Raw genomic sequence first — 25,293 nt, forward strand, 5'->3', positions numbered from 1 at the left:
CGGGAGTCTAAGAAGAGCTCTTTTAAGACCCCTCGTATGCATGAATCACAGGATAGGTCCCCTCACAAGAGTAAGGCACCCCAGGTACAGGATTCCCTGTCTTCAGCCTTAAAGAAAAAGGTTACACCTTCTACTGTAGTACCACCCTGGTCATTCCTAGTTTTGCCCAATTGTCAGCTGAAGATATAGATAGGGTTATGAGAAGGTCTTTCATGGCACAAATTTTATGAGAAAGAACCTAGCTACTTCACAAGTTTTCACTCCAACCCTCCCACAAGAGCGGCCTCTGGTTCTCAAAACACTGTTGAATCTCCTGCTAAAAGGTCTCGCCACGGTGAACCAGTGCAAGATCCGCTATCATTGAACTATATGACCCGAACATGGACCATGAAGCCGCTATATTCAAGAAGCCGCAGACCCTTATTATGGGGATAATAAGGACGATGAGGGTGACCCAGGTACAGACATGTACAACATTGACTATCCCGTTGATAAGGCCTCCCCTGATGTAGACTCACCCATAGATAATCGGCCTCTTCTAAACAAAGTACTCATCAATGCGGCTGAGCACTTCCAAATATCTACCCAAGAAGATCCACAGGACAAGGATTTCGTTGACGCGATCTTGGGTGATAAAAAGGCTGTATCTCAATTTGTTCCCCTACTAAAGTCTGTCCTTCGAAAGGTACAACCCTTGCTAGAAACACCGAATCAGAAGCGAGCAGTGAACCCCTGCATAGAAAACTTTTCAGGCCTGCTCTATCAGACCCGCTGTACATCAGGGGGCAGCTAAAGCCTGACTCGCTCGTTGTTACTACAACAAGAAAAAGAGCAGGTACTCCACTAGCCTCCTCTGAGGCTCCTCCGGACAAAGAAAGTAAAAGGCTATACACAATGGGCATGAAGGTTGCCTCTTATGCTACATTCCAGACCAGGATAGCTAATAACTCCACTTTATTAACCAGTTACAACTGCCATAAATGGGATGAGGTCTCAGCTTTACTCCTCAGCCCTGGAACCCCTTAAGACTCAATTAGCACTGGTGGCTTCAGAAGGAAGGGCAGTTTCAAGCTGCTTGCTAAAAAGCAGTCTTAACGCCTCAGATAACGCTGGCAGAATCATAGCTGAGGGGACGATTATTAAGCGTCACACTTGGTTACTCCTATCCGGGTTTAAGCCAGAGACGCAGGCCACTCTCATGAACATGCCTGTCGAACCCAATATACTCTTTGGCAAGGCCGTCGATGCCTTGAAAACAGCCAAGGAAGAATATAATACACTGAAATCATTGGGTCAATTGACCAATAAACCTCCTGGCCAAAGGAGAAACAGCAATTTTCGTCACTCATGCGGACAATTTTCCCAGAGGGGTTCCAGCTATAACCAAAATCAAGGAACAGCATGGGGGAGCAATCCAGGCGAAGCCTCTCAGAACTATCAGAGGACAGCGCAGAACTTGCAGTCGGGGAAGGGGTCGTCCCTCCAGAGGTGGTACCCCCACCTCAAACAGTGATATCCCGCTTCAGGTGCCCTCCCATGCCTCTCCAGTAGATGGGCGCATTTCCAACTTCACCCAAGCATTGGAGGGAATCACCTCAGACAGATGGGTGCTGTCCACCGTAGCAGGCGGATATTGTATAGAGCTCCTCGAGTGACCCTGGAACCACCCCCACGCCAGAAAACCCACTCCAAAGACCAACGCATCCTCGAGGAAATTGCCACACTGCTCCACAATGACGCCATAGAAAGTGTCCTGGGCAACTAGGTAAACAAGGGTATTTATTCAACTCACTTCCTTGTGCCAAAGAAAGATCTAACAATGCACCCAGTATTAGATGTACGCCCTCAAACAAATTCAAGCCACAAAAGTTGTACATGACTACGCTACGGAGGTAATCCCTCTGCTAAAAAAGGGGATTACATGGCAACACTGGATATGAAAGATGCCTATTTCCATATTTCAATGTTCCCAACGCACAGAAGATTCTTGCGTTTCAAGATAGCGAACCAGCACTACCAATTCAGACTGCTGCTCTTCAGAATAGCTTCTGCTCCAAGGGTATTCACAAAGGTACTGGTGGTGATGGCAGCACTCCTGCGCAGGGAGGCAATCTCAGTGTACCCTTACCTGGACGACTGGCTGATTACAGGGGAGTCTCCCCTAATTTGCAGGCAAAACATTCAAAACTATCAACCTGTTATAAACACAGAAGAGGGGTTGTGTCTTTCCCTCAGAGGAAAGAGTCCAAAACATGTTAATGCAAATACTGCATTATCAGGCCGGCCGCCAGATAAGGGTGTGCACAGCTTTGCGTTAGCGAAGCATGATAGCATCCCATGTAGGAGTGGTTGGTGAAACAGTGGTCTCAGGCAAGTGGTCAGTGGGACGATCTAGTGGTTGTTTCGCCAACAGTAGTACAAAATCTTTGCTGGTGGACAAGAGTAAATCTGTTGAAGGGGAAACCCTTCCACGATCCAGAAGTACAAGCGATTGTCGCAACAGGCGCCTCATTCACCGGTTGGGGGCCTCATTACCTTCACCACAGCTCATGGTCTGTGGTCTCATGTGGCAGCATAGAACCACATCAATCTGCTGGAACTACTGGCAATATTCAAAGCCCGAGTTTCACCTAGTGAACCAATCTGTGCAAGTCCTGACAGACCTCACTACGGCAATGTTTTACATTAACAAACAGGGAGGGGCACACGTTCTCCAAATCTGTCTAGGCTTGCGCAACAAATTTGGAGATGGGCACTCAAACGGAAAATATTCTTATCGTCACAACATGTTCCAGGGGAACTCAACTCTCTGGCAGACTCGATGAGCAGAGATCCCCTAACCAGAGGAACACGAATGGCGACAACACACAAGGGTCGTAGAGCACCTCTTCTCTCAATGGGGTTTCCCCACAATAGACTTGTTTGCTACAAGCAAACCGTCAATGCCCAGACTTAGCGTCCAGGTTCAGGTTCACCCAGCCAGGCTCCAAGGGGATCGCCCTATGGATGAACTGGTCAGGGAAATTTGCTTACGCTTTTCCCCCCTAATACCTCATGAAGGTGGTGAACAAGATCCACAAGGAACGAGTGACGCTCATCCTAGTTGCTCCTATGTGGGCAAGACAACCTTGGCATCCACATCTGCGTAAACTGGCGATGTGCGATCCCATCAAGCTTCCGTGTCCGTACAATCTGCTCACTCAGCACGGGGGACTAACATTGCACCCTCAACCTCACTCAATGAACTTGGCAGCATGGCCTCGGAAGTCGGATTTCGGACATTTTAACCTACCACATAGGAATATGGCTATCTTGAAGAAAGTAAGAAAGGCTAACGCTAGGCACTGTTAAGTGGAGGTGATTTGTAATTTGGTACCAAAACAAATGAACCCCATAGAATGTACTCCTTCCCACAGTCTCTTATATGTTCCACTTGCTAGATTCAGGGTTAGTATTGAACTCTTTTAAGGTCCACCTGGCGGCCTTGTCAGCCTATACCTCCTCCCACAATAAGGCCTCATTGTGGAAGGTACCCGTCATCAAAGCATTCATGGAGGGAGTAAAAAGACTCCACCCTCCAATTTATAACCTGCTGCCAGGATGGGATCTCCTTGTTGTACTCATGAAGCTCATGGGACCCCCTTTTGAGCCAATGCACAAGTCTAGTCTTAAACACCTGACTTGCAAAACTGCCTTCTTAGTGGCTATTACTTCCAGAAGAAGAGTTGGTGAAATACAAGCATTGTCAGTGCAGGATCCCTTCATTGTTATACACAAGGACAAGCTGGTTTTACGTACTCACCCTAGGTTCTCCCCTTAGTTAATCTCTAAATTTCACGTAAACCAGTGTATTGAGCTACCGGCTTTCTTGCAAGAATCCACCAGCTCAGCTGATGTAAAACTCCACACATTAGATGGGAGGAGAGCGGTCCTCTACTATGTAGACCAGACCAGACAGCTAAGAAAAACAGATAAACTGTTTGTCTTCATAGCGCCAGGCAGAGAAGGTGACTGCATTTCAAAGAATACCATCTCTAGGTGGATAGTCGGATGTATCCAATTGTGCTAAAACCTATGAAACAAAACGCTGCCTTTTACGCCCAGAGCTCACTCCACAAGGAGCACAGGAGACACTGGCTTTCATTGCAAATGTCCCTCTTGACAGCATTTGCAAAGCAGCTTCATGGAACTCAATACACACTTTCACTCAGCACTACTGCATTGACACTCATTCCAAGACACATACGCAGGTGGGACAAGCGCTTCTAAGATGTCTGTTTCATATCTGCTTGGATACAACTATACTCAGGCTACACCTCATATCAAGAAAATAACAATCTGCTGGATCTTGACACGTGAGGGATCATGGGTACAATGGATCTGACATTAGGGCATAGTATTACTGACACGCTTCGTTTCATGTGTTACACAGCACCCTCAGTGCAGTAACACAGGGATATCTTTTTTTAGACTTCCACAAGGTTTAAATAATACCTTCTATGTGATAAACTGTTTCCCAGAGAATGTAAGGTTAAATTGACTTTACTAGTCTTTCTAAATTCCTAGACCCAGCACACACTATCTTCCTATAGAGTGCTGGAGGGTTTACCTAGTATCCCCTGTGTCTAGAAACTCATTTAGCAGTCAAATGCTACCCTTTCCTATCGAAATGGCTGGTGGCAATGGTTTTTACAATGAACTACCATGATTTTTCCCGACCGCGGACACCGGTAGCTAAAAATCGCCAGAACCATGTTTTTCAAGATGACGCATTAAGCCCCTTTGTTCAATCAGGTCCCGGTCTTCTTTTTTCGCAGTTTCTTTTTGGAAAGGTCCTTCTAGAGTTTCTCTGTGTGCCGAACCCGGTTTGGTCCCTTTGTTCGTACGCCTTTGGCGGGCTTCAGGACTGAAGACCGCCTCTGGCGCCTGAGTTTCTGGGGTGGGCAGGCAGTGAGGGAGGTGCCCGAAACTCCCTGTGCTTGGTCTCCTAGGAGAACCATATGCACTCTGGCCTGATTGGCTGGCTGACTGTCCGGCAAGGACAGCCACTCTGCTGGGTGAGTGACAGCTGGGCTGGAATGAAAGGGAGAAAACTGTTTAAAAGGCAACTCTCTTGGACTGGAAAGCAGAGTCGACCACTAGAACGAAAGAACCGAAGAAGAGCTGGAAGAGGATGGCTGCTGCAACTCTTGGTTTGCCCGCTGAAGCCCTGCTGTAGGTCCGAATCGCCAGGTTCATCTCGACAGAGAAGCTCCTTCAAGGACGACTTCTTTTGAGTTGGTGGGACCAATCGACTCGTAAGCCACCTGGATACCATTCTCTGAGCTGGTTAGGATTAACCAGGGGAGAAGGACACCAGCTTGTGTGCTTAAAGACTCGAACTGAATATATTCCATTTTGCCAGCTTGTTTGACCCATCCCCATGCAGTGCAGCAGTCCCCCGACGTCCTCTCTCTTGTCCCCACGACCGAGGCTCAGGAACAGTGAGATCTGCAGGAACTGCCAGGAACCAACGTCTTCAGCTGTATCTTTTTTCTTCATACTAGGGTACTGTACCAACCCGATTGAGAGAACTTACCTCTCGCGGTGAAAGTTTGTGGAACTTTCCCTGCTTGCTGACCTAATCAGCTTGCGACCCAACATATGTTATGTTAAAGGTACTCATATAGCGCACCGTCGCCAACGGAATTGGTCCGCAGGCGCTCTGGCGGATCTGTAAATGAAAAGGTGGAGTGGCGGAGAGTGGCAGTCCTGCAGTATTCTCCCACCACCCAGTATTTTTTTCAGCTCCATTGTAGGAGGTGTGTTTCCAGCTACACCCAGCATCCTTCACCATAAAACCTTCATTTCCACCGCGGAGCGGCGCGGAGCGGCGCGGAGCGGCGGAGAGTGGCAGTCCTGCAGTATTCTCCCACCACCCAGTATTTTTTTCAGCTCCATTGTAGGAGGTGTGTTTCCAGCTACACCCAGCATCCTTCACCATAAAACCTTCATTTCCACCGCGGAGCGGCGCGGAGCGGCGGAGAGTGGCAGTCCTGCAGTCATGCCAGGCAAGACGGGCTCGACTGCTGTCCCACCACCTAAACTCCAGGGTTTGGACCCCGAAGATGCGACAGGCCGCTGCCTGAGAAGCAACGCAAAATTGCTGTCTAAAAATGCAACTGAAACACTTACAGACACTTTTATTCACCCCCCTGTGCCTTGCCTCGAATTCACAGACGACCATCTTTCATCACAGAGCCCTGACCCCAAAACAGGTCCCTACTTGGGAAAAAGTCGTAAGACACTGGGAAAGGGTACGTGTACAGGAAAAAGAGACACTGAAAAGTGCCCTTTCTTCCTCAACAGTAAAAGGCCTATACAAACACATGAAGCAGACTCACCCGAGGACGACACTTTGATCCTGGACACCCACGCCACCGAGCCTCGCCTGCTGCCGGCACCCGCCGTTCCATCCCTGCACCCACAGGCGGGCCCGATGCTCCCCGGAGCTCCGCAGCATCCCGAAGGGGCGGCCGCGTTGAGTCCCGGAGCGAGCTCACCGAGACCGCCAGGCGAGTGTACGTCGCCAGGGCCAGCTGCCGCCGGTGATCGGTGGTCACCCGGAGGGGGGTCCGCCTTGAATCCCGTGCCTATGCAGCCCGTCCCCCTGCCGATTTTCGTCGGGCCGACCCGGGTCGCGGCCCCAGCTCCGCAGTCACCCGGAGGGGAGACGGCGTGGAGCGGGCCGTCCACCCAGATGCCGGCGAACGCAGCAAACGGGCGGCGAGCAAGGGAGGCGGCTGCATTGGAAGGCGGCCCGCCGCCCCCCCCTCTGGGGGGGAGAAAAGAGGTGCCGCCCGACCTCGTGGGAGAATCACCACCCGAGGACAGAGAGTCGGAGTGCCAGAGTGAACAAACATCTGAGGGAAAACCGCCTGCGAGAATATCTGAAAGCGAATCCGCACCAGCGCCACCTATTGATCAAACTCATAAACCCACAACATTATTCAATGAAGCCTCAACAAGCTTGCCATCAGCTAACCTCGACGATGAAATCAACGTGGAGATTGCTTCAATCCGACCACCACTCAACAAAGAAAAGGGCTCTGCCTTTAACTCCATAAAAAAAAAAGAGACCTCGGTCACTTGATGACTCAACAAAAACAAAAAAAAAAGTTTACGAGGAGGAAATAGCAAGTAAACAAAGGAATACAGGCACTTCAGCCAAACAACTACCAAAACACACGACTTCTACTAAATCACTTCGTGTGGTCACTAAAGACTCAAGAAAGAACTTGAAAAAACCTCAACGCCCCTTGAAACTATTATCGGACTTCTTCCACAAGCACTCTAAAGCTATCCAACAAAAGTGCAAAGAATTGACGGATGCAGAAATCTTGGAGGCAGCAGACGCAATCACTCCTCCTCGAAAACACCGTAGGGTAATACAAGCCCAACGTAAAGTACCCTTTCCTCTACCTAAAGAAGACAACAGATCAGCAACCACTATAGACCCGACAAAATGGCACTTTTCGGGCCAAGTTACTCCAACAATTCCACAAATAACGACAGACGAGCCAGGGGTGCAAATCGCCCCTAAACCGACCTCATCCGCAGCACCCTCCCGTAACCCGGCGGTACTCTATTCCGGCAACACAACGGCGCAAATAGCACCACCATCTTTGGCCCTCCAACAAAGCCAAAAGAGCAGCGACCATAAAACACAGATCCAACCTCAATCTCACAGCCAAGAGACACAGGAGGGTGACAGACCCATATCTCCCCGATACAACCTGACCCCGTCAAAGCAAGTAGACTCCTCTACGATAAACAACACTCAACCTACACCAAAAGATATTCCAAGTGACAGGGAGGCCTCACCTCAACCAAACAACAGCGATAAAGAACACCTACCTGAGACCTCGCCACGACCTTTGAGAGAGACAGACATACCTAGGCCACAAAACCGGGAAAGAGACTGTGAAAGAAACCACCCGATAAAATCTAAAAACAGAATCCCGTTTGAGAAAACTCTAGATAACTTCTACTCAAACTTGGATAGCTATAACAACCAAAGAAGACATTCTTCAGATCAAGCTTCTAGAAGGCTATCTTCAGTCACTACACCAGCCACACGGCCGCCATCACCTACCAGAGGCAAATCGACACCATATAGCCCCTTACCATCAAATGACTTACAGTCAAAAAAACTGGACACTTGCACCCTGATGTCAGCTTTATCTATAGCTCTAAATCCTTTCGTTAAGCTATACGAAACAATTGGAGACACAATGAAGGACCACACATCACTCCAAACGGCAATGCTAAATAAACTAACTTTTTTGGAGGGCTATATCATGGCCCTAGAAGCAAAGACAACATCGATTGAAAACAACACAACTCAAGAACAGATGATGCTTCCGCCTCAGCAACCACTTCAACCTATGTGCCCTGTTCGTGAAGAAAGACCTCAAACAAAGTCTTTGGGCACACAAACGCTCCCATTTATCGACTTAACGGTGCCCACACCTCTCCTGACAGCCAACTGCAAGTCGACAAGAGGAGTGAAAGAACACAATTACATAAAGAAAAAAACAGTATTACTAGAACCGATCTTCCATCGACAGGTCTCAATTAACTTAGAAACAACAGCTTCGCTAAAAAGCCCTATTACTAAACCTAAAGGGAAAGGGGAAGCTATAGACCGCCAGGAAGCGAACACGGAAGCTCATGTAACATATAACCACTCTCCTGGAGAGGCGGAAGCCTCTCCATACGACGAGGATCTGATGAAATTACTCAACATTTCTCAGACCAATCCACAACTTCAATTCAAGAAGTCCAAAGTGCAAACGACTCCTTACCAAACCACACAACGTCCCCAGAACACCGCAACAAGGAAAAAGAGACTACAGAATCTCCCTTTTATACCCTCGAAGAACGAAGACAGTGGCTGTCCAGGGATACCAACAACCCAAAAGAATCCCCATTGGGAAAACCGGGGACAGTACCCAACCCTAAACTCCAAAAGCCAGAAAACGAGAAATGGGAAAAACAATCACATCGACGATCACTAAGGCACACCCAAAGATCGAGTACCAGCCACTCTCGCCACCGTCCAACAGGTCAATCAAAGAATCCTACATTAAGACAACATCCAAAGGAGGCTCCAAAAAGAACCTTCAAATCAAAAACTGCTAAATATCACACAAAACCTCAACCAAGATGGATACTGAAACTAGAGCAGATTCCTGGGAATTTCGATGAAGTAACTCTAAACAGAAGAGCAGTTATGGACCTGTTTAGCTTTATTCCGAAACTACGCTCAATTAAATCAGACGACCTCCAGATCGTTGACCCAAGCCACCAAGGCCACAGAGCAATTTCACACCTATATATTGCGTCACAAACAACAAATAATGCTCTTAAATCCGCCCTGGAAGAACTTTTAATAATGGGCTACGACCTTACGGACTCCACGAGAGAAATCAAACCTCGCAATCACCGAGAAACAAGAGAATCCCAAGAGCGTAAAAGAGCAACGGAGCATCATCGACTTTCTTATCAAAACTCTCACTCGACATCGAAAAAGACAACCAAAACAAATGTCAAAGCCCAAAATCCAAACTCTAGTAACATACCTCATCAACAAGAACTTACTCGGCCAGTAAAAGGTCCAGTTAGCTCATCTTTAACCGTCAAGGAAACAAAATCTCCCAAGATTCTGGCCAAAACCAACCACTCGACAGCAAACCTAAAGCTTCAAAGGACAGTCCGAAACAAGTCTTCTCCAGCAGACTCATCACAATCCCAAACCTCGTCGCTGCATTCCCTCTGGTCCTGGCTGCCGAAAGCCCTGAAGCTAAACTTACAAAAATAGCCACCCGAGAGAAGGATCTACAGCAACGCTACCGCTTACCGGAATTCCAACCTCCAAGACCAACTAAAAATGTGTTCGTGGAACACTCGAGGCTTTCTTCATTTAACAGCCCTGGGGTCCGTGACCCTCACAGCATATGATATCATCTGTCTGCAAGAGACATGGCTGCTTCAACCTCCAGTCCTTGACGGTTACGAGACCCATACAGTGTTGGCCAAGAAGGGCCATCTAGGCCGTCCAACTGCAGGTCTCCTTATAGCAATTCGCAGTGGACGAGGCCTAACCGACATACAAAAATTAAAGGAAAACCATTTCATGATGATGGTAAAATTAAACTGGACTACAAGAGATGAAAAAACAAATAAAAAACTGACGAAGAAATTAATAATTATTAACATATACTGGAACCCAGCAACCATCGAATGTACAAAATTCATCAATACAATCGAACAAGACCTAGACTGGGCTCAAGTAACTCACCACCCCGACTATGTAGTCCTATGTGGTGATCTTAACATCACTAGACAACCTTACGAGACCACAAAAGGACTTAAACTGAAAAAACGTCAAATTGACCAAAGATCGATTAAATGGCAGAACCTAATGAAGTCTAGATCTTACGACAATCTAGACGAAGTCTTCCCTGACCCAAACAGATTACCAACATGGGAAGGAGCCAAATCGAACTCAACAATCGATTATATTCTAGTATCACGCCCTCTGTTACTGCATATCAACTCCTTTAAAGTTGTCAAAACCAAAGAAAGTGACCATAACCTTCTCGAAACCACCTGGACAACAAAGGCTCCGATTAACCATACGATGAGTGTAGACATTGAACCCAACGCCCAGGGGACTAGACTAAAGATCACAGAAAAGGCTATAACATCCATTTCACTGCTTTACAGCGAGCACAAAACCACCTCAAGCACAAACGAAGTAGATTATACCCCACTGTTGACAGCATTTAGAACTTCAAAACGAAATAAGAAACCAACTGCCTCAGACCAAAAACACAAGTATGACACACAAGTCGCTGAAAGAAAAAGGGAGCTGAGGAAAACAAAAAGACAAGCTCGTAAATTCGACCCTCCACAGTCAATCATCATCATCAAAGACGCAGTTAAAAATTACAAAACTTGGCTTAAAAGCTATCGACATAAGCTTTACCAGCAAGATGCAGAAGATATCCTGAAAGCTATCACAGGAAACCATGCAAGAGATTTCTGGTCCCTACTCCATTCAACAACTCCTGGCGCTAGACCTTGTCAATTGAACGGAATAGGCCAGTTAGAATGGGAAACACACTTCAGAAACCTCTTCAAGAACACTATGACCGTACGGCCCGCGATGGAAAACAACGATGCCGCCTGGATCCAAGTAGACAACATTGAAGAAATCATAACTTTAATCAAAAAATTAAAACCTTCACGCGCACCAGGTCCGGACGGCATCACCAACTTTGACCTGAAGGCCCACCCTGAAGCCTGGGCGCCTCTGTTAAGCCAAATCTTCAGACGATGTGCCACCACAAAATCCATCCCTCCATCGTGGAAGAGCGCTAATGTGGTACCCATCTACAAAAAGGGCAACAGGTCAGATCCTAGCAGCTATCGACCTATTGCCCTGCTAGACCCAATAGGAAAACTGTTTGGATCCCTTTTACTAAACCATTTCACCATCTGGGCCAACGACGCTCCCTGCCAAGATAACCTCCAAACCGGCTTCAAAAAGAACCTAGGGACCAACGCCAATATACTAATATTAAGCGCCTTGAAAAGCAAAATTTTGGAGGGACGTCCAAGTCTGTTTATCGCGTTCGTCGACCTGACACAGGCGTTCGACAAGGTGGATCGCGACAGATTGTGGGAGAAACTTGCACGATGGAAATGCCCTCCTGACATCCTCACCCCAATCAGAGCCCTTTACTCCAATACTTCAATGCGAGTACGCCTTAACCAACAAGGCCTCCTTACAGAAGAAATAACAACGGCTAGAGGGGTAAAGCAAGGCTGCCCCCTAGCCCCGGCTCTGTTTTGGACCTACCTAGGAGATTTTCAGGAAACAGAAAAGCTGGTGAGAGCTTTTCCTCCTAACCTAGGAGGTGACCAGATTAGTCGCCTCCTTTACGCGGACGACCTCATCCTTTTGGACAACACTCCAATAGGCTTACAACGCCAACTCTCAAACTTACAACAATATATGCTGGCAAACAATTTGGAAATTAATCAAGCAAAAACCAAAATGATGGTCATCGAGAAATCTGCAAAAAGGAACGCCATTCAACCTTTAAAACTAGGCTCGACCACCATCGAGAAAGTTTCCAGCTTTAAATACTTGGGCGTCATCCTAGATAGTTCGCACAGAGAGAATGCGATGAAGGAAGAACTGCACGCAAAAACCATAAAATTGGCCGCACAAGGGAAAGCCATCGACATAAAATTCGGCAGATTCTCAATCATTCCGGTACGAGACTTCTATAAGAAGAAAGTCATACCATCTTTGACCTACGGCGCCGACGCAATGCCGAATCTCCCACAAGAATTGTGGCAAAGCCTGGAAGCAACCTTCTGGAGATCAGTCCTTGGCCTCCCAAAATCTACCCCGATAACACTAATCAGACGGGAACTTACTCTCTCCTCCTTAAAATCTACCACGGACAGCAACAGTGTGCTACTATACCGGAAATGTATTCTGCAAGACGCCCCATACGCTTACAAGCTGATAAGAGAAGAAATTCGTCTCGGGACATGTCAAATGCTTACCCGATGGGAAACAAAAATCCTGTCCATGTTGGACTCAGTCGCCTGCAACAAGGATGACCTCATTAGCAACCCAGTTAGAGTAATTAAAAAAATCAAAGAAATGGACTGGATTAACACCCTTGAAACAGCTACTCGATATAAACTTACCAACCACCTCCCTCCGTTCTGTAAAAAATTAGACTTTGTGCAACCATACTTGAAACTATTCCCTAATAGATCAACTAGAAACTTCTTTTTAAAAATTCGACTCAACCTATTAGAAACAAACGAAATCCTGGCGATTAGACGCATATCCACGACCAGTAATTGTCGGCTCTGCAAATCTCCAGAGACTAAAGAATCCATAAGACACCTACTCTTGACCTGCCCTGCGACGACAGACATCCGTCGAACTTATTTGAAAGACACCTTCTCAAACTTCACCTTGCAAGAAGAAGAATCGTGTTGGAACAAATTGATAGACGGTGACAAACAAACATGGCAGCTGGCAACAACAAGTATCATGAAGCACATCTTTAACGTTCTCCTTCCACTACTGTCCCAAAACAATGTCCCACCGACTCAATGATTTTCTTTTCCTCCTTCCACTAATAAACACGTGAGGCAGTTCTCGACCTAACTATTAGGAACGTCAAACGTTACAACCGCATCAAACGCGTTTTCAACTTCTCTCTTTGTTAAAAAATCTTATTTAGATTAAACACAAAAAAAAAAAAAAATGAAAAGGTGAAGAGGGAGTAGGATAGTGAGAGGGGTGGTGTACTGTTGGCAGCTTCAACTTGGTAGACACCGGGTGCTGAGCTTTGGTGCGAGTATCGGAGTCAGTCTGTGTATGCTGTAGGTGCGGCTTATGTGTTTGTTGTGGTGTGGTGAAGTGCGTGCAGCTTGTTGTGCGAGAGATGGTTGTGTGAGTTTTTTTGAGAGAGACGTATGCAAAGAGTTTGAGCTTATATTGGTTGGTGGGTTATGACATTTAACATGCTAACATTCACAGTTCTGTCCAAGTGTAGTACTTGCCAATCCACATATTCCGTCTGTGTGGCACTCACTAACCTTCCCAATACTTATCTAGATGTGGGGCAGGATAACTTTCCCAATTCCAGGTGTGGCACATTCTAACATTCAAGCTCCATCCAGGTGTGGCATGTCCCAACATTCACAATCCTATCCAGATGCAAGGTAGGCCAAAGCTAGGAAATCTAAGTGTGACGCAGGCCAAGGTTAAGAATTCCATCCAAGTGTGGCACATGCCAACATTCAAACTTCTATCTAGATAGAATAGTCTGTTCTAGAGTCTAGTATGGTAGGAGGGGATCTAAGGAGTATTGCTACAGTGCTTCTTTGGGAACAGAACCCCTGCTCAATTTGGGAGACCTGTATAGTGGGGGAGAGGCCTATCAATGCTATCTGAATATCATACAGTGCAGATGGGAACAGAACACCTGCTACATTTGAGAGACCTGTATAGTTGAGAAAGGCCAATCCATGCATAGTGGGAGAGAGGTCCATGGCCTGCAGGTCAGATGAGTACCTTATTTCTGGAGGGTGTGGGAGCGAGAGAGGCAATGGGAAATAATCACACTGGTTTGTATTGGTTTGTGAAGTGGCTCGGATTCTAGGGTAGAGTGGTTGCTCTACTCTTAAACCAGGCCACTCCTACCTTACTGGTCCTTGTAGTTGATGGTTGACGGCTGGCCACTGGCTTCCCGTGCAGACACCTGCTGACACTTCCTGGAGCTGCCGCTGTTGGAGCCGCCCTTTGCCTTGGGGCCCTTAGCCGCAGGGGCAGCCAGGCAGAGGGCTGCCCTGGTAGGGCTGGTTATGAGATGAGGGGGATCCAATTGCCCGTGGGCGGGATGGGATGCCTCTGGAGGCATCTGGGCTGGTGGGGGAGAATCCAGGAAATGGTGGCCGGGGCACACCTGGGATCCAAACACTTTTAAGGTGTTTTTCTAGCAAAATGGGGGCAGCGCACCGCAGCTCCACTCACCTGCCTCTGCTGGGAGAAATGTCACATACGATTCTTTTTCGTACAAACTACTTCTGCGAACATTGACAAAGACCGTTTACTACACAAACTGCTCTTTCCTATCCAAGACACTAGCCCATTGACTTTGGCTAAGGCCTATTGAACTGAATGGAGTCCTCTAGTGAACTGAAACTACTTGCACTGCCTAAGAGTATTTGTGATTTATTCTATTAACTTGTGCCTTTTTACTCCCATTCAAAGTAACTAAAATGTCATTTTGCTCCTATTTCAGGGGATCCTAATTGACTCCAACATATTGATTTGGTATTGGGGGTGGGGAGGGGGGGTGTGTGTGTGTGTGTGTGTGTGTGTGTGTGTGTGTGTGTGTAATAAGTTGCCTCCTTCTAGTGAATGTTTTCTAAATGACTGTGTAATAAATTAATAAGTGTTTTACCAAGAAACCTTGAGTGTAAGTGTCTACTTGAACCCCTGTGATTGTAAGACCTGTATGTAACGTAACATCCTTGTCCTGCTCATATTCCCTCTTGAGATAAGCCTGGCTGCTCAGCCAAAAACTGTGCAGTACAGACTTATACCAAAGATTGGTTTTGCTTACACCTGTAGTCCTAATTGTATGTGGTGATCCCAGAGGGTACTGCATGCAATTCTGCCTAACAGCCTTCAAGCACTGGCGTGCGGTGCACCTTGACAAGTGTTCGCTGCCGCAAAGAGTCAATGAAGAACTTTGGCCCAGCAAGGGCGTCAGGTTTTCGGCGGACGGGACGGGACCACAGCTGGCTTCAGTAACTTCGTCGGCGTCTGAGGTCTTCGGTTGGCAGGAAACCCACGGGCGGATCCTCCTAGGTTGTCAGCCGCCTTGACTTTCTTCGGCAGGACGAAAGCGGTTGACGAAGATGAACAAGGGAGTCCTTGGATCAAAATGTTATTGGGCAAAGGGAGCACTGCTGCTCTGGTCCACAACGGTTGACTGTCTGGTGCTTTTCTTCATTCTCATGGGCAGTCCCCTTCTCCGGTTGGCACCCTTTCATCGGTCTGTCTACCACGGAGCGTTGGCAAAGATCAGCTGGTGCATGATGGTCCCTCGTAGCTCAGGGAGAGATCTCCTAGCCAGTTCCTCTCTTGGATCAGTTTCTTGAAGGCACAGCAGCTTTCAAATTAGTGAAGGACAGCAGCAGCAGTTCTTCTTCATCCAGTGGACGATTTCTAGCAGTGAGAAGCCCCAAATATACTGTTGATCTCCCATTCACTCTGCTGGGTTGCACTCAGGCAACCGATCACTCAGAAGGGCATCCAGGCAGTCAGGCAGCCAATCGGCTCATAGTGCATTCAGGCCATTCTTCTCCACCCAGACACTCGCAACACAGAATGTGGATTCGGACAAGCACTCTGCCATTCAGCACTACACACTGCATTCATACCAGTTTCGGGCAGGGCTGTCTCAGTCATTGTGTCAAACACCAGATAGTAGACACCAATAACACAGAATGCGTATTCGTCACACACTCCAGTCACCCAGGTCCCACCCCACGGGCGTACTCACAATATAGTCGCTGGAAAAGCTCCAGCCAGACTGACCTGGACTTCCCCCACCACACATATATGGAACTTCCACCGAACAGCCAGTCAGGAGGAAGGGAAAAAGTCAGGGCTTCCCGGGACTTCTGGAAAAGTAAGGTAACAGGCAATAGAAAGCAAGAGGCCACAGGGGCCATCTTGTCCATCAGGAATCCACTGATTCCAATGACTGGGCCTGTGCATCCCAAAATGGAAGATGTGCAGGGCACCTGTCAATTCAGCACCGAGCGGCCACCCGCCCGTACCCTGCTCTTTGGGCCACACACAGGTGCCCAAAAACATACACTAGGAGTAAGGCATCGTACTCCCACCCATGGGTGCCATAAGGGTATCCCAAGCTTCTGGTCACCAAACCAAATACAGGAAGAGCTGCACCGCCAGGAGTCCCACATGAACTCCTGCGTGGAAAACAATACAGAATACACATAAGGCAATGAAGGACTAGGATAGAGAGACTCTGTCCCTCTGATTCATTTCCAGTTTCAGTCCCTTTACAATGTATTATTTGAGCTTAGAGGGTTGGAAATTGCTGCGTGTTGGGAGCTAATTTAGTCCCTGGTTTTATGCTAGGAGAGCCTGGTTAGCTTGAAACCAACAGATACCAGGGACTACTTTTGGCTCCCAATGCCAACTGGCTCTTCACAAACATTCACATGTGACATTAACTTTGAGTAGTTGAGAATGTTGATAAAGAAGAATTAGAAAACATCTAAACCTAATGGATCATAAATCATTTTTATAATTGTTCTTTTATAACACGCTTAATACCGCAGACCAGTTTCTAAGCACGAGACCGGGAATCCAACCTGTGTTGCTATGTGTTGTCTTGCCTCTAAGACAAACGCGTTGCCCCTGAGCTATCCTCCCGGCCCTGTATGATGTGTACAGACCTTCATTTCATATCGAAGTGTAAATAGGTGAGGCAAGTTCCCCAGTAAACACCACAGAGATCAATTGCTCCGTATCAGACTAAATGGCTACAAAACAAATATCTCTGGCGAACGGGAAAAAGAGGCATTATCAAAGGGGACTGCAGAATGTGCAGTGTCAAAGACCAAATAAAAGAGTCAAACATTTAATGACAGACGGCAAGGCCCTCACAGAAGTAAGAACAACCTTCTTGGGGAAATATGTCAGTAGTGAAAGTACAGAATTTGCGGAAGAATGGTGGCTCAAGTTTTTAACGGGAGAGAGAATAGGTCTCATGTGCTGGAATGAACTTCTTCGAGGAAGTAATGAAAACAATTGACCAGACCTAAAATTCTGCAAATACTCTAGGAAAAGAGCATTAACTTGTTAATTTTACAAAGGTGGAATTGTAACTCAAGAGAAAGCATTTATTGGAGCTCATGCCTGTGTTAAAAGTTTGTAAATAAACTAAGTCACCCAAAATAATGGGTGAGGCAAAGCATGACATGGTAAACTTTTTTTTTTCTCCTCTCATTCAGACTGAAGGGGTCACCAAGCGGCTGGCGGAAAGAAGCGACTTTGTGTTGTATTTGTTTACACTTATGTCAAACAAACAGACATTCCTACAAACTGCCACACTGATTGAAGATATCCTGGGAGTTAAAAAGGTGTGTAGATTGTTCTGCAAATCTGCCAGAGATGATCCCTACTGTTAATGTTGTGTGATTTTTATTTAATGAGTCTCAGATTGAGAATAACAGGTGTATTAATTTGACTGTTAAAACGAAGGCCATCCTGTGAGCCTGAATAATGGCTTTCAGACGTAGGCGAGTTGCCGGTGGGTGTATGATGCCTCATTCTAGGCTCTTTCTGTGACATTGACACACAGAGCAATTTAACCCACATGATGTAACTAATGCTTCATTGTTGGAATTAAATGGGCATATGTAGCTGTGGACTGCACATGCTTTGAAAACTTGCTTGCTATAGTTTACGGTTTATCAGAGGAATGTATAGGATGTGTTAAAGATTAAAGAAACATTCGTACATATCAATATGATCTCTTAAATTTATATATCTATATCTACATAACACGGCCCGCGGTAGTGGGCGTGTTATGGTTAAGTTGGTAAACTCCTAGGAAGAGCACTTGTTCAGCTCTTATAACTTTGCTCCCCCTGGACGAATCCTCACCAAACTTTGCTAAAGTATATGGCCGGCTCTGAATTCTTTCACCAAGTTAGCTGAGGTTTCGTGCAGGGAGGAGTGGGGGGGAGAATTATTGGGGGGGGAGGGGGGGGGAGTCCCAATTTTTCTTTTTCTCCATAGGCTGAATGAGGGGGTGAAAACCTTTTGCACGGCTACAGCCCAAATGGCTGGACGTATTTTCACCAAATTTGCAGCAGGAGGAGGGGGAGGGGCTTGGGCCAGAAAGCATGCTTGTGTATTTTTGGTGGAAATTGGGCCGGTAGATTTTTTTAAAAAAAACTCTGAAATGCAGCTCCCAAAATATTAGTGATATCTGGGTCCACTCCACAGACCCATTTCCCTGTTCGCTCTGCGGACTGATGTCTCATTGGGCTGCGGAATGTCGTGCTGTCGGCGAACAGTGGACGCAGCCGGTGGTTGGCTGGAGGGAAGAGTGCTGTGCCTGAAAGTTTTTGTGAAACGCTGCCATGCTGCATCGGAGGACAGTGTTGCAGTGTGCGCAAAGGGTCTGCACTACTGTATGCATGGCTGGCCCTTTTGTACGTTGCCGTGTGCGTACTGGGAAAAAGTCATATCTGGAACCGCTGCAGCGTCCTACTTCCCGGTTTGCAGCACGGTCAAAAGTTTGATTACACTGCAGTGTGCGGTGATGCGATGTGTGAAAAGTGTTTTATGCCGGCGGTATGTTGTATCGGAAGACAATGCAGCGGCAAAAGGATCACAAAATGATAGTGTATGGCATCTGCTGGTGGGAAGAAGGGATAGAAAGGGAGCGGGAGTGAAAAGAACGTCACATGACATATATCAATATACAAGAAGACTGTGGTCTGACAGCGGTATCCGGTGGCAGGCGCATTTGCTGAAGGGGACTGCATTCCCTGACGCATGATGATGTGAACATAGCGACTACTATGGTGTGCTGTGTGAGGTAAGTTAGTAGCCCCTTGGCTGCATGACTGCAGCACAACCACAGAAAATTATGTTTACTGGTTGAAAAGGTAAGTCCACTGTTTGAAAGCAGGTGCCATATTGTTGCTTAGTGTATCCCATTTGGCTGCAAGTCACACAATGTTGGTTATATGTGTTGTGATTGGTAGAAGAACATGCATTTGTTGGTGTATGGATGGAGATGGTGCAGTGAGCAGTTATGCAGTGTGTCCGCTGGGTGTAATAATGGAATAGTGTACATATGGAAGAGGTGCCGGTGCACATGTTTCTTGTATATGTTTGCATAGTGTCCATTGTGCAGATTAGTCAGTGTTGCAGCACGGTATGCACCATTGGTTGTATGCATGTACTACAGTGGTGGGAGCTGGCTGAATGTTGTGAAGATTGTCTTGTTTGGCATGCTTAAAAAGGTTTCTGATTGGAAGTGGGTAGCGGTGCCGAACGCAGAGGTATGTTGCTGCCTGCCGGTAAGTGGAACACGTGTCCTTTTGTCTGTGGTTTATGGTGTGGCGGTTGGGTGCAAGTGCTGATGTGTATGCTGCCTTTGGGATATTTGGCACGTGTACCCCGTCGTCTACTTGGCTTTATGTTGTGGTGAGTGTGGCCTAGGTGTAGACTGTTTGGTGCATGGCTGAAGACCATGCACCCAACAGTCTAGGCCTTAAACACAGCCTCCAGAATATAATGCAGTTGTGACTGTGCATGCCTTTGGAGTTTCTGAGTAGCACACAATGATTGCAGAGGACCTTGTGCACTTGGTGTGGAACAGCACAAGTGAGCTGCTATGCGTACATTACTGTATGGTGTACATCATTGCCCCTTTTGTACAAGAGGGAGCCACATGTTGCCATCTGCATCTGGTATGGGTTGGCCCTTATAAGACCCTTCTTTCACAAAGCATTTTACCACATTGCGCCATGAAAGGAAGTCGCCAGCATCAAAAAGTTGCAAAATGTACACAGCCACTCACCTATCGGTATGCACAGGCAGCACAATGTAATTGAGCAATGTATGTACAGATGTGGCCAGGGTGAAAGTTGGCAGGCCCATTTGCAGATGGGGCTTGCATTACACTTGAAATGAGAAATAAAACATAGTTTGCACTAGGGTCTTCAGTGTGTGGTGAGACACAGCGGTCAGTGATGGTACAGCAATTCCAGAAGGGGAGAACACATGAAATTTGCAACCTACACTGCAGTATGGTGTATTGCGTGTGCTAAGCCTGTACACCCTTCCGTAAATTGGTGGCAACCTTGCACTGGCAAAAGAATTCTATGGGGTGAAGTAGGTTTCAGAATGCTGTCCTCGATGTACGATTTGTGATCATTGCATAAAATGTTGCTTTTTTGGTTGAGGAGATTGGTTGCAATTATTACACTGTGTAGTATATGCTTGGACTGGATGGAGTGTCTCTTCCTCCTATTGTGTCTTGTGGGAGAAGTGCTGAAGTAGCGGATGGTTAGAAGTGCGTAGGGGTGACCTGAATGTACCTGCCCACTTGTTCACCTGCATATGCCTGTCCTGGTGGGTGTGGGCAAGGGCAGCACTGTTGGTTATATGCCAAAAAGCCTGTAGCCCGTAGGCTACTCGCCGAACAGGCTAGGTGTGCTCAATAGCACACTGTTGTTGAGAATTCTCATACAAGTGTTAATTCCCTTCACCTTAGAGACCCCCAGCAACTTTGCTGGATTTTTGAGGACTTGATTCTTTTACCTCGAAAGAGTGTGAGCCTTTTTTCCCACTCTCATGTATTTTGATGTGTGTTTTACATTTGTGTTCTTTGATTATGGAGTTTTAGATAACGCCATAGCCATCATCTTTTCATTTCTGTCACACAGCACCCTCAGTGCATTGACACAGGGATGTCTTTTAGACTTCCCAAAAGTTTAAATACCTTCTGTGGGATAAACTACTGTTTTCCTGAGAATGTAAAGTGAATTTTACTTTACTAGTCTTTCCAAATTCCTAGACCCAGCACACTCCATCTTACAATGGAGTGCTGGAGGGGGGTTACATGGTATCCCCGGTATCTAAATACCGATGTAGCAGTCAAATGCTACCCCTTCCTATTGAAAAGGCTGGTGGCAGTGGTTTTACAACAAACTACCATGATTTTTCCCGACCGCGAACATCAGTAGCTAAAAATCATGGGAGCCATGTTTTTCTAGATAGCGCCTTAAGCCCCTTTGTTTAAACAGGTCCCGACCTTCTTTTTTCACCATTTCTTTTTGGAAAGGTCCTTCTAGTGTTTGTCTCTGCATGCCAAACCAGGTTTAGTCCTTTTTTAGTGGGCCTTTGGCGGGCTTCTGGACTGAAGACCGCCTCTGGCGCCTGAGTGTCTGAGATGGGCAGGAAGTGAGGGAGGTGCCCGAAACACTCAGTGCATTTGGGTCTCCTAGGAGACCCAAATGCACTATGCCGTGATTGGCTGCCTGACTGTCCGGCAAGGACAGCCACCCTGCTGGGTGAGTGACAGCTAGGCTGGAATGAAAGGTAGAGAACTGTTAAAAAGGCAAGTCTTTTGGACTGGAAAGAGTTGACTACTGGAACGAAAGAACCAAAGACGAGCTAGAAGAGGATGGCTGCTGCAACTCCTGGATCGTTGGTCTGCCCGCTGAACCCCTGCTGCAGGTCCCAAATGCCAAACTCCATTCGACAGAGAAGCTCCTTCAAGGACAGATTCTTCCATTGAGTTGGTGGGACCAATCGACTCATAAGACACCTGGATACCATTCTCAAGGCTGGTTTGGATTAACCAGGGAGAGGGACACCAGTTTATGTTCTTGAATCCACAGCTACTGGAACTGAAGTGACTCCATCTTGTTTGCTTTCTTCAACAATCCCGTGCAGTGCAGGAGTCCCCGAAGTCGTCCTTTTCCCCATGACTGAGGCTGAGGAACAGCAATATCTGCAGGACCTGCCAAGAACCACGACTTCAGCAACATTTGTTTCTTCATACAAAGGTACTGTGCCAACCCGATTAGGGAATGCCACTCTTGCAGTGAAAGTTTGTGAAACTTTCCCAACTTGCAGGCCTAATCAGCTTGTGACCGGACAAATTATTCTTTTTCGTCTGAACTACTTCTGAGAACATTGCAAAGACTTTACCGTTTAATACCAGAACTGCTCTTCCTATCCAGAAAAACTAGTCGATTGCCTTTGGCCTGGCCTATTGACTTGAATTGAACTCTTCTGGTGAACTGAAACTATTTGCACTGTCCATTAAGTATATGTGATCAATTCTACTTACTTTTGTCCTTTTTGCTCACTGCTAAGTAACAGAACTTTTGGCTCTTATTTCAGGGGAGCTCAAACTGTCTCAAAAGCTTAGAGTTTTGTATGGAAGCTTATTGGTATATAATAAGTTGCCTCCTAGTGAAATGTTTTCTAAATGATTGTGTAATAAATTAATTAGTGTTTTTACCAAGAAACCTTGAGTGTAAGTGTGTACTTGAACTACTGTGATTGAAAGTCCTCTGTGTAACTACTTGTACTGCTCACATTCACTCTTGCGATACGCCCGACTTCTCAACTCGCTACCAAAAACAGTGTGGTGCAAACTTATACCAAAGGTTGGTTTGGCTAACACCTGTAGTCTAATTGTGTGTAGTGGTCCCAGAGGGTACTGCCTGCAATTCTGCCTAACAAACGCCACCATAACGCTGACATGCATTTTTAAGTATGCATGTCTCCGCTAGTGGCGACTAGAAAAAATGGTTGTGCTGGACTGTGTAGGGGTGGTTGAACAGCACAAGTGACCTGATGTGTCCGGTACCATATGATACCTGGTTTGTGATCATTGCTTAAAATGTTGCTGTTATGGTTGTGGGGATTGGTTGCAATTCTTACACTGGAAATTGTGAACTTGCTGAAACAGCAGAAGTGAGCTGCTATGCGTACATTATGATGTGGTGTACATCATTGTCTCTGTTGCACAATAGGGAGCCACATGTCGCCATCTGCATTTGCTATGGGTAGGCCCTTATGAAACCCTTCCTTGACAAAGCCTTTTACCACATTGGCCTATGAAAGGAAGTCATCAGTATCAGAAAGTTGCAAAATGTACACATCCATGCACATACCGGTATTCATAGGCAACACAATGTAATTGAGCAATGTATGCACAGATGTGGCCAGGTGAAACTTGGCAGGCCCATTTGCAGATGGGGCTTGCATCACACATGAAATGAGGAGTAAAACATAGATTGCACTACAGTGTTGAGTGTGTGGTGAGGCCCGGCGGTCAGTTATGGTAGACCAATGGCAGAAGGGGAGAACAATGGAGAACACATGGAACTTGCCACGTACACTTCAGTACGGTCTGTTGCTTGTGCTAAGCCTGTGGACCATCCATGAATGGGTGGGCACCTTGCATTGGCAACAGAGTGCGTGGGGTGAAGTAGGTTTTACAATGCTGTCTTCGATGTGTGGTTTGTGATCATTGCATAAAATGTTATTTTTATGGTTGTGGGGATTGGTTGCAACTATTACACTGTGTAGTATGTGCTTGGACCTGATGGAGTGCCGACTCTTCCAGTGTGTCTTGTGCGAGAAGTGCTGAAGTACTGGATGCTTGCAAGTGGCTACGGGTGACCTGCATGTACCTAGCCACTTCTTCACCTGCATAAGTCTGTTATGTTGAGCTGGGTGTGGGCAAGGGCAACACTGTTGGGTGTATGCCAAAAGGCCTGTAGCCTGTAGGCTAGTCACTGAAGAGGCTAGGCTTGCGTAATAGCACGCCACCATAACGCTGACATGCACTTTTAAGTATGCATGTCTCTGCTGGTGGCGTTGTTGCAAAAATGGTTGTGCAGGACCTTGTAAATTTGCTTGAACAACACAAGTGACCTGATCTGCGTCAGGTACCATATGGTACCTGGTTTGTGATTATTGCATAAAATGTTGCATTTATGGTTGTGGCGATTGGTTGCAGTCTTTACATTGTGTAGTATATGCCTGGACTTGATGGAGTGCTGACTCATCCAGTGTGTTTTGTTGGGAGAAGTGCTGAAGTGGGTAGGGGTGACCTGCATGTACCTGGACAATTGTTAACCTGCATAAGTCTGTTGTGTTGAGCTGGGTGTGCCCAATGGAACATTGTTGGGTGTATGGCAAAAAGCCTGTAGCCCGTAGGCCAGCAACCAAAGAGGCTAGGCCTGCTGAATAGCCTGCCACCATAACGCTGACATGCACTTTTAGGTATGCATGTGTCCGCTGGTGGAGACGTTGGAAATGGTTGTGCAGCTCCTTTTAGATATGTTTGAACAGCACCTGATATGCGTCTGATACCATATGGTACCCATTATGGCACCACCTTGCACATTAGGGGGCCACATGCCGTTACTTGTGGTTGATACAAGTTCCTTTTTGCACCATCCGTCATATGTTACGTTTCTGTTTGTGGTATGTGGGAAGGTGGTCAGTCAAAAGGCCGAAAAAATAATACCGAATGACAAAAATCTCAAAAAAAAAATATCGAATTATTTATTTGTGTTTTTGGGGTCAGGTAAGTTAAAAAAAAGGGTTAAAATAAAAAAATAGAAAAAAGGGGGGTTGGGGGGGAACCCCCCCATTTAAAAAAAAAAAACGTCATAAAAAAAAATTCGATATTTTTTTTTTGGCCTTTTTTTTTCGAGATTTTAAAATTCGGTATTATCACTATAAACCATGTGGGAAATGTTCTCTTTCATGAGGCTATTATGTTGCGCTGGGTGTAGGCAAGGGGGTAGGGAAGAGCTACAGTATTGGGTACATGGCCAAGGGCTGTAGGATGTTGGTTATGCACCCAAGAGCCTATAACTTGAGAACAGCCAGCATACCGTATTGCAGACATGTACAGTTGCCTCTGTTAGTCTCAGAGGATGGTGACATTTGAATAATGGGTGCGGAGAGCATTTTACTCTTGGTAGAACAATCACAGTGAGGTGCTATGCATTCGCAAGCACACGCTGTATGTAATTGCACGTGTTGCACATTAGGCTGTAATCTGGCCACAGCTACAGGTCGGGAGGTGTTTCATAAACAGAAGCATGTGT

The 25,293-nt window shown here is 46.6% G+C and overlaps 1 protein-coding gene across 1 annotated transcript in view; it reads left to right on the forward strand.

The window, feature by feature from the left end:
• The window catches only part of TRPC4AP (transient receptor potential cation channel subfamily C member 4 associated protein), a 1,405,828-nt gene that overhangs the window by 165,956 nt on the left and 1,214,579 nt on the right, over positions 1-25,293 (forward strand). Inside the window, exon 6 of the mRNA XM_069652258.1 lies at positions 17,641-17,769. Coding sequence (XP_069508359.1) covers positions 17,641-17,769 — 129 coding nt within the window. The remainder of the gene's footprint in view (positions 1-17,640; positions 17,770-25,293) is intronic.

Source organism: Ambystoma mexicanum, chromosome 3p (assembly GCF_040938575.1).
Source record: "Ambystoma mexicanum isolate Mex_15411 chromosome 3p, UKY_AmexF1_1, whole genome shotgun sequence".
In the NCBI taxonomy this organism is placed as follows: domain Eukaryota; kingdom Metazoa; phylum Chordata; class Amphibia; order Caudata; family Ambystomatidae; genus Ambystoma; species Ambystoma mexicanum.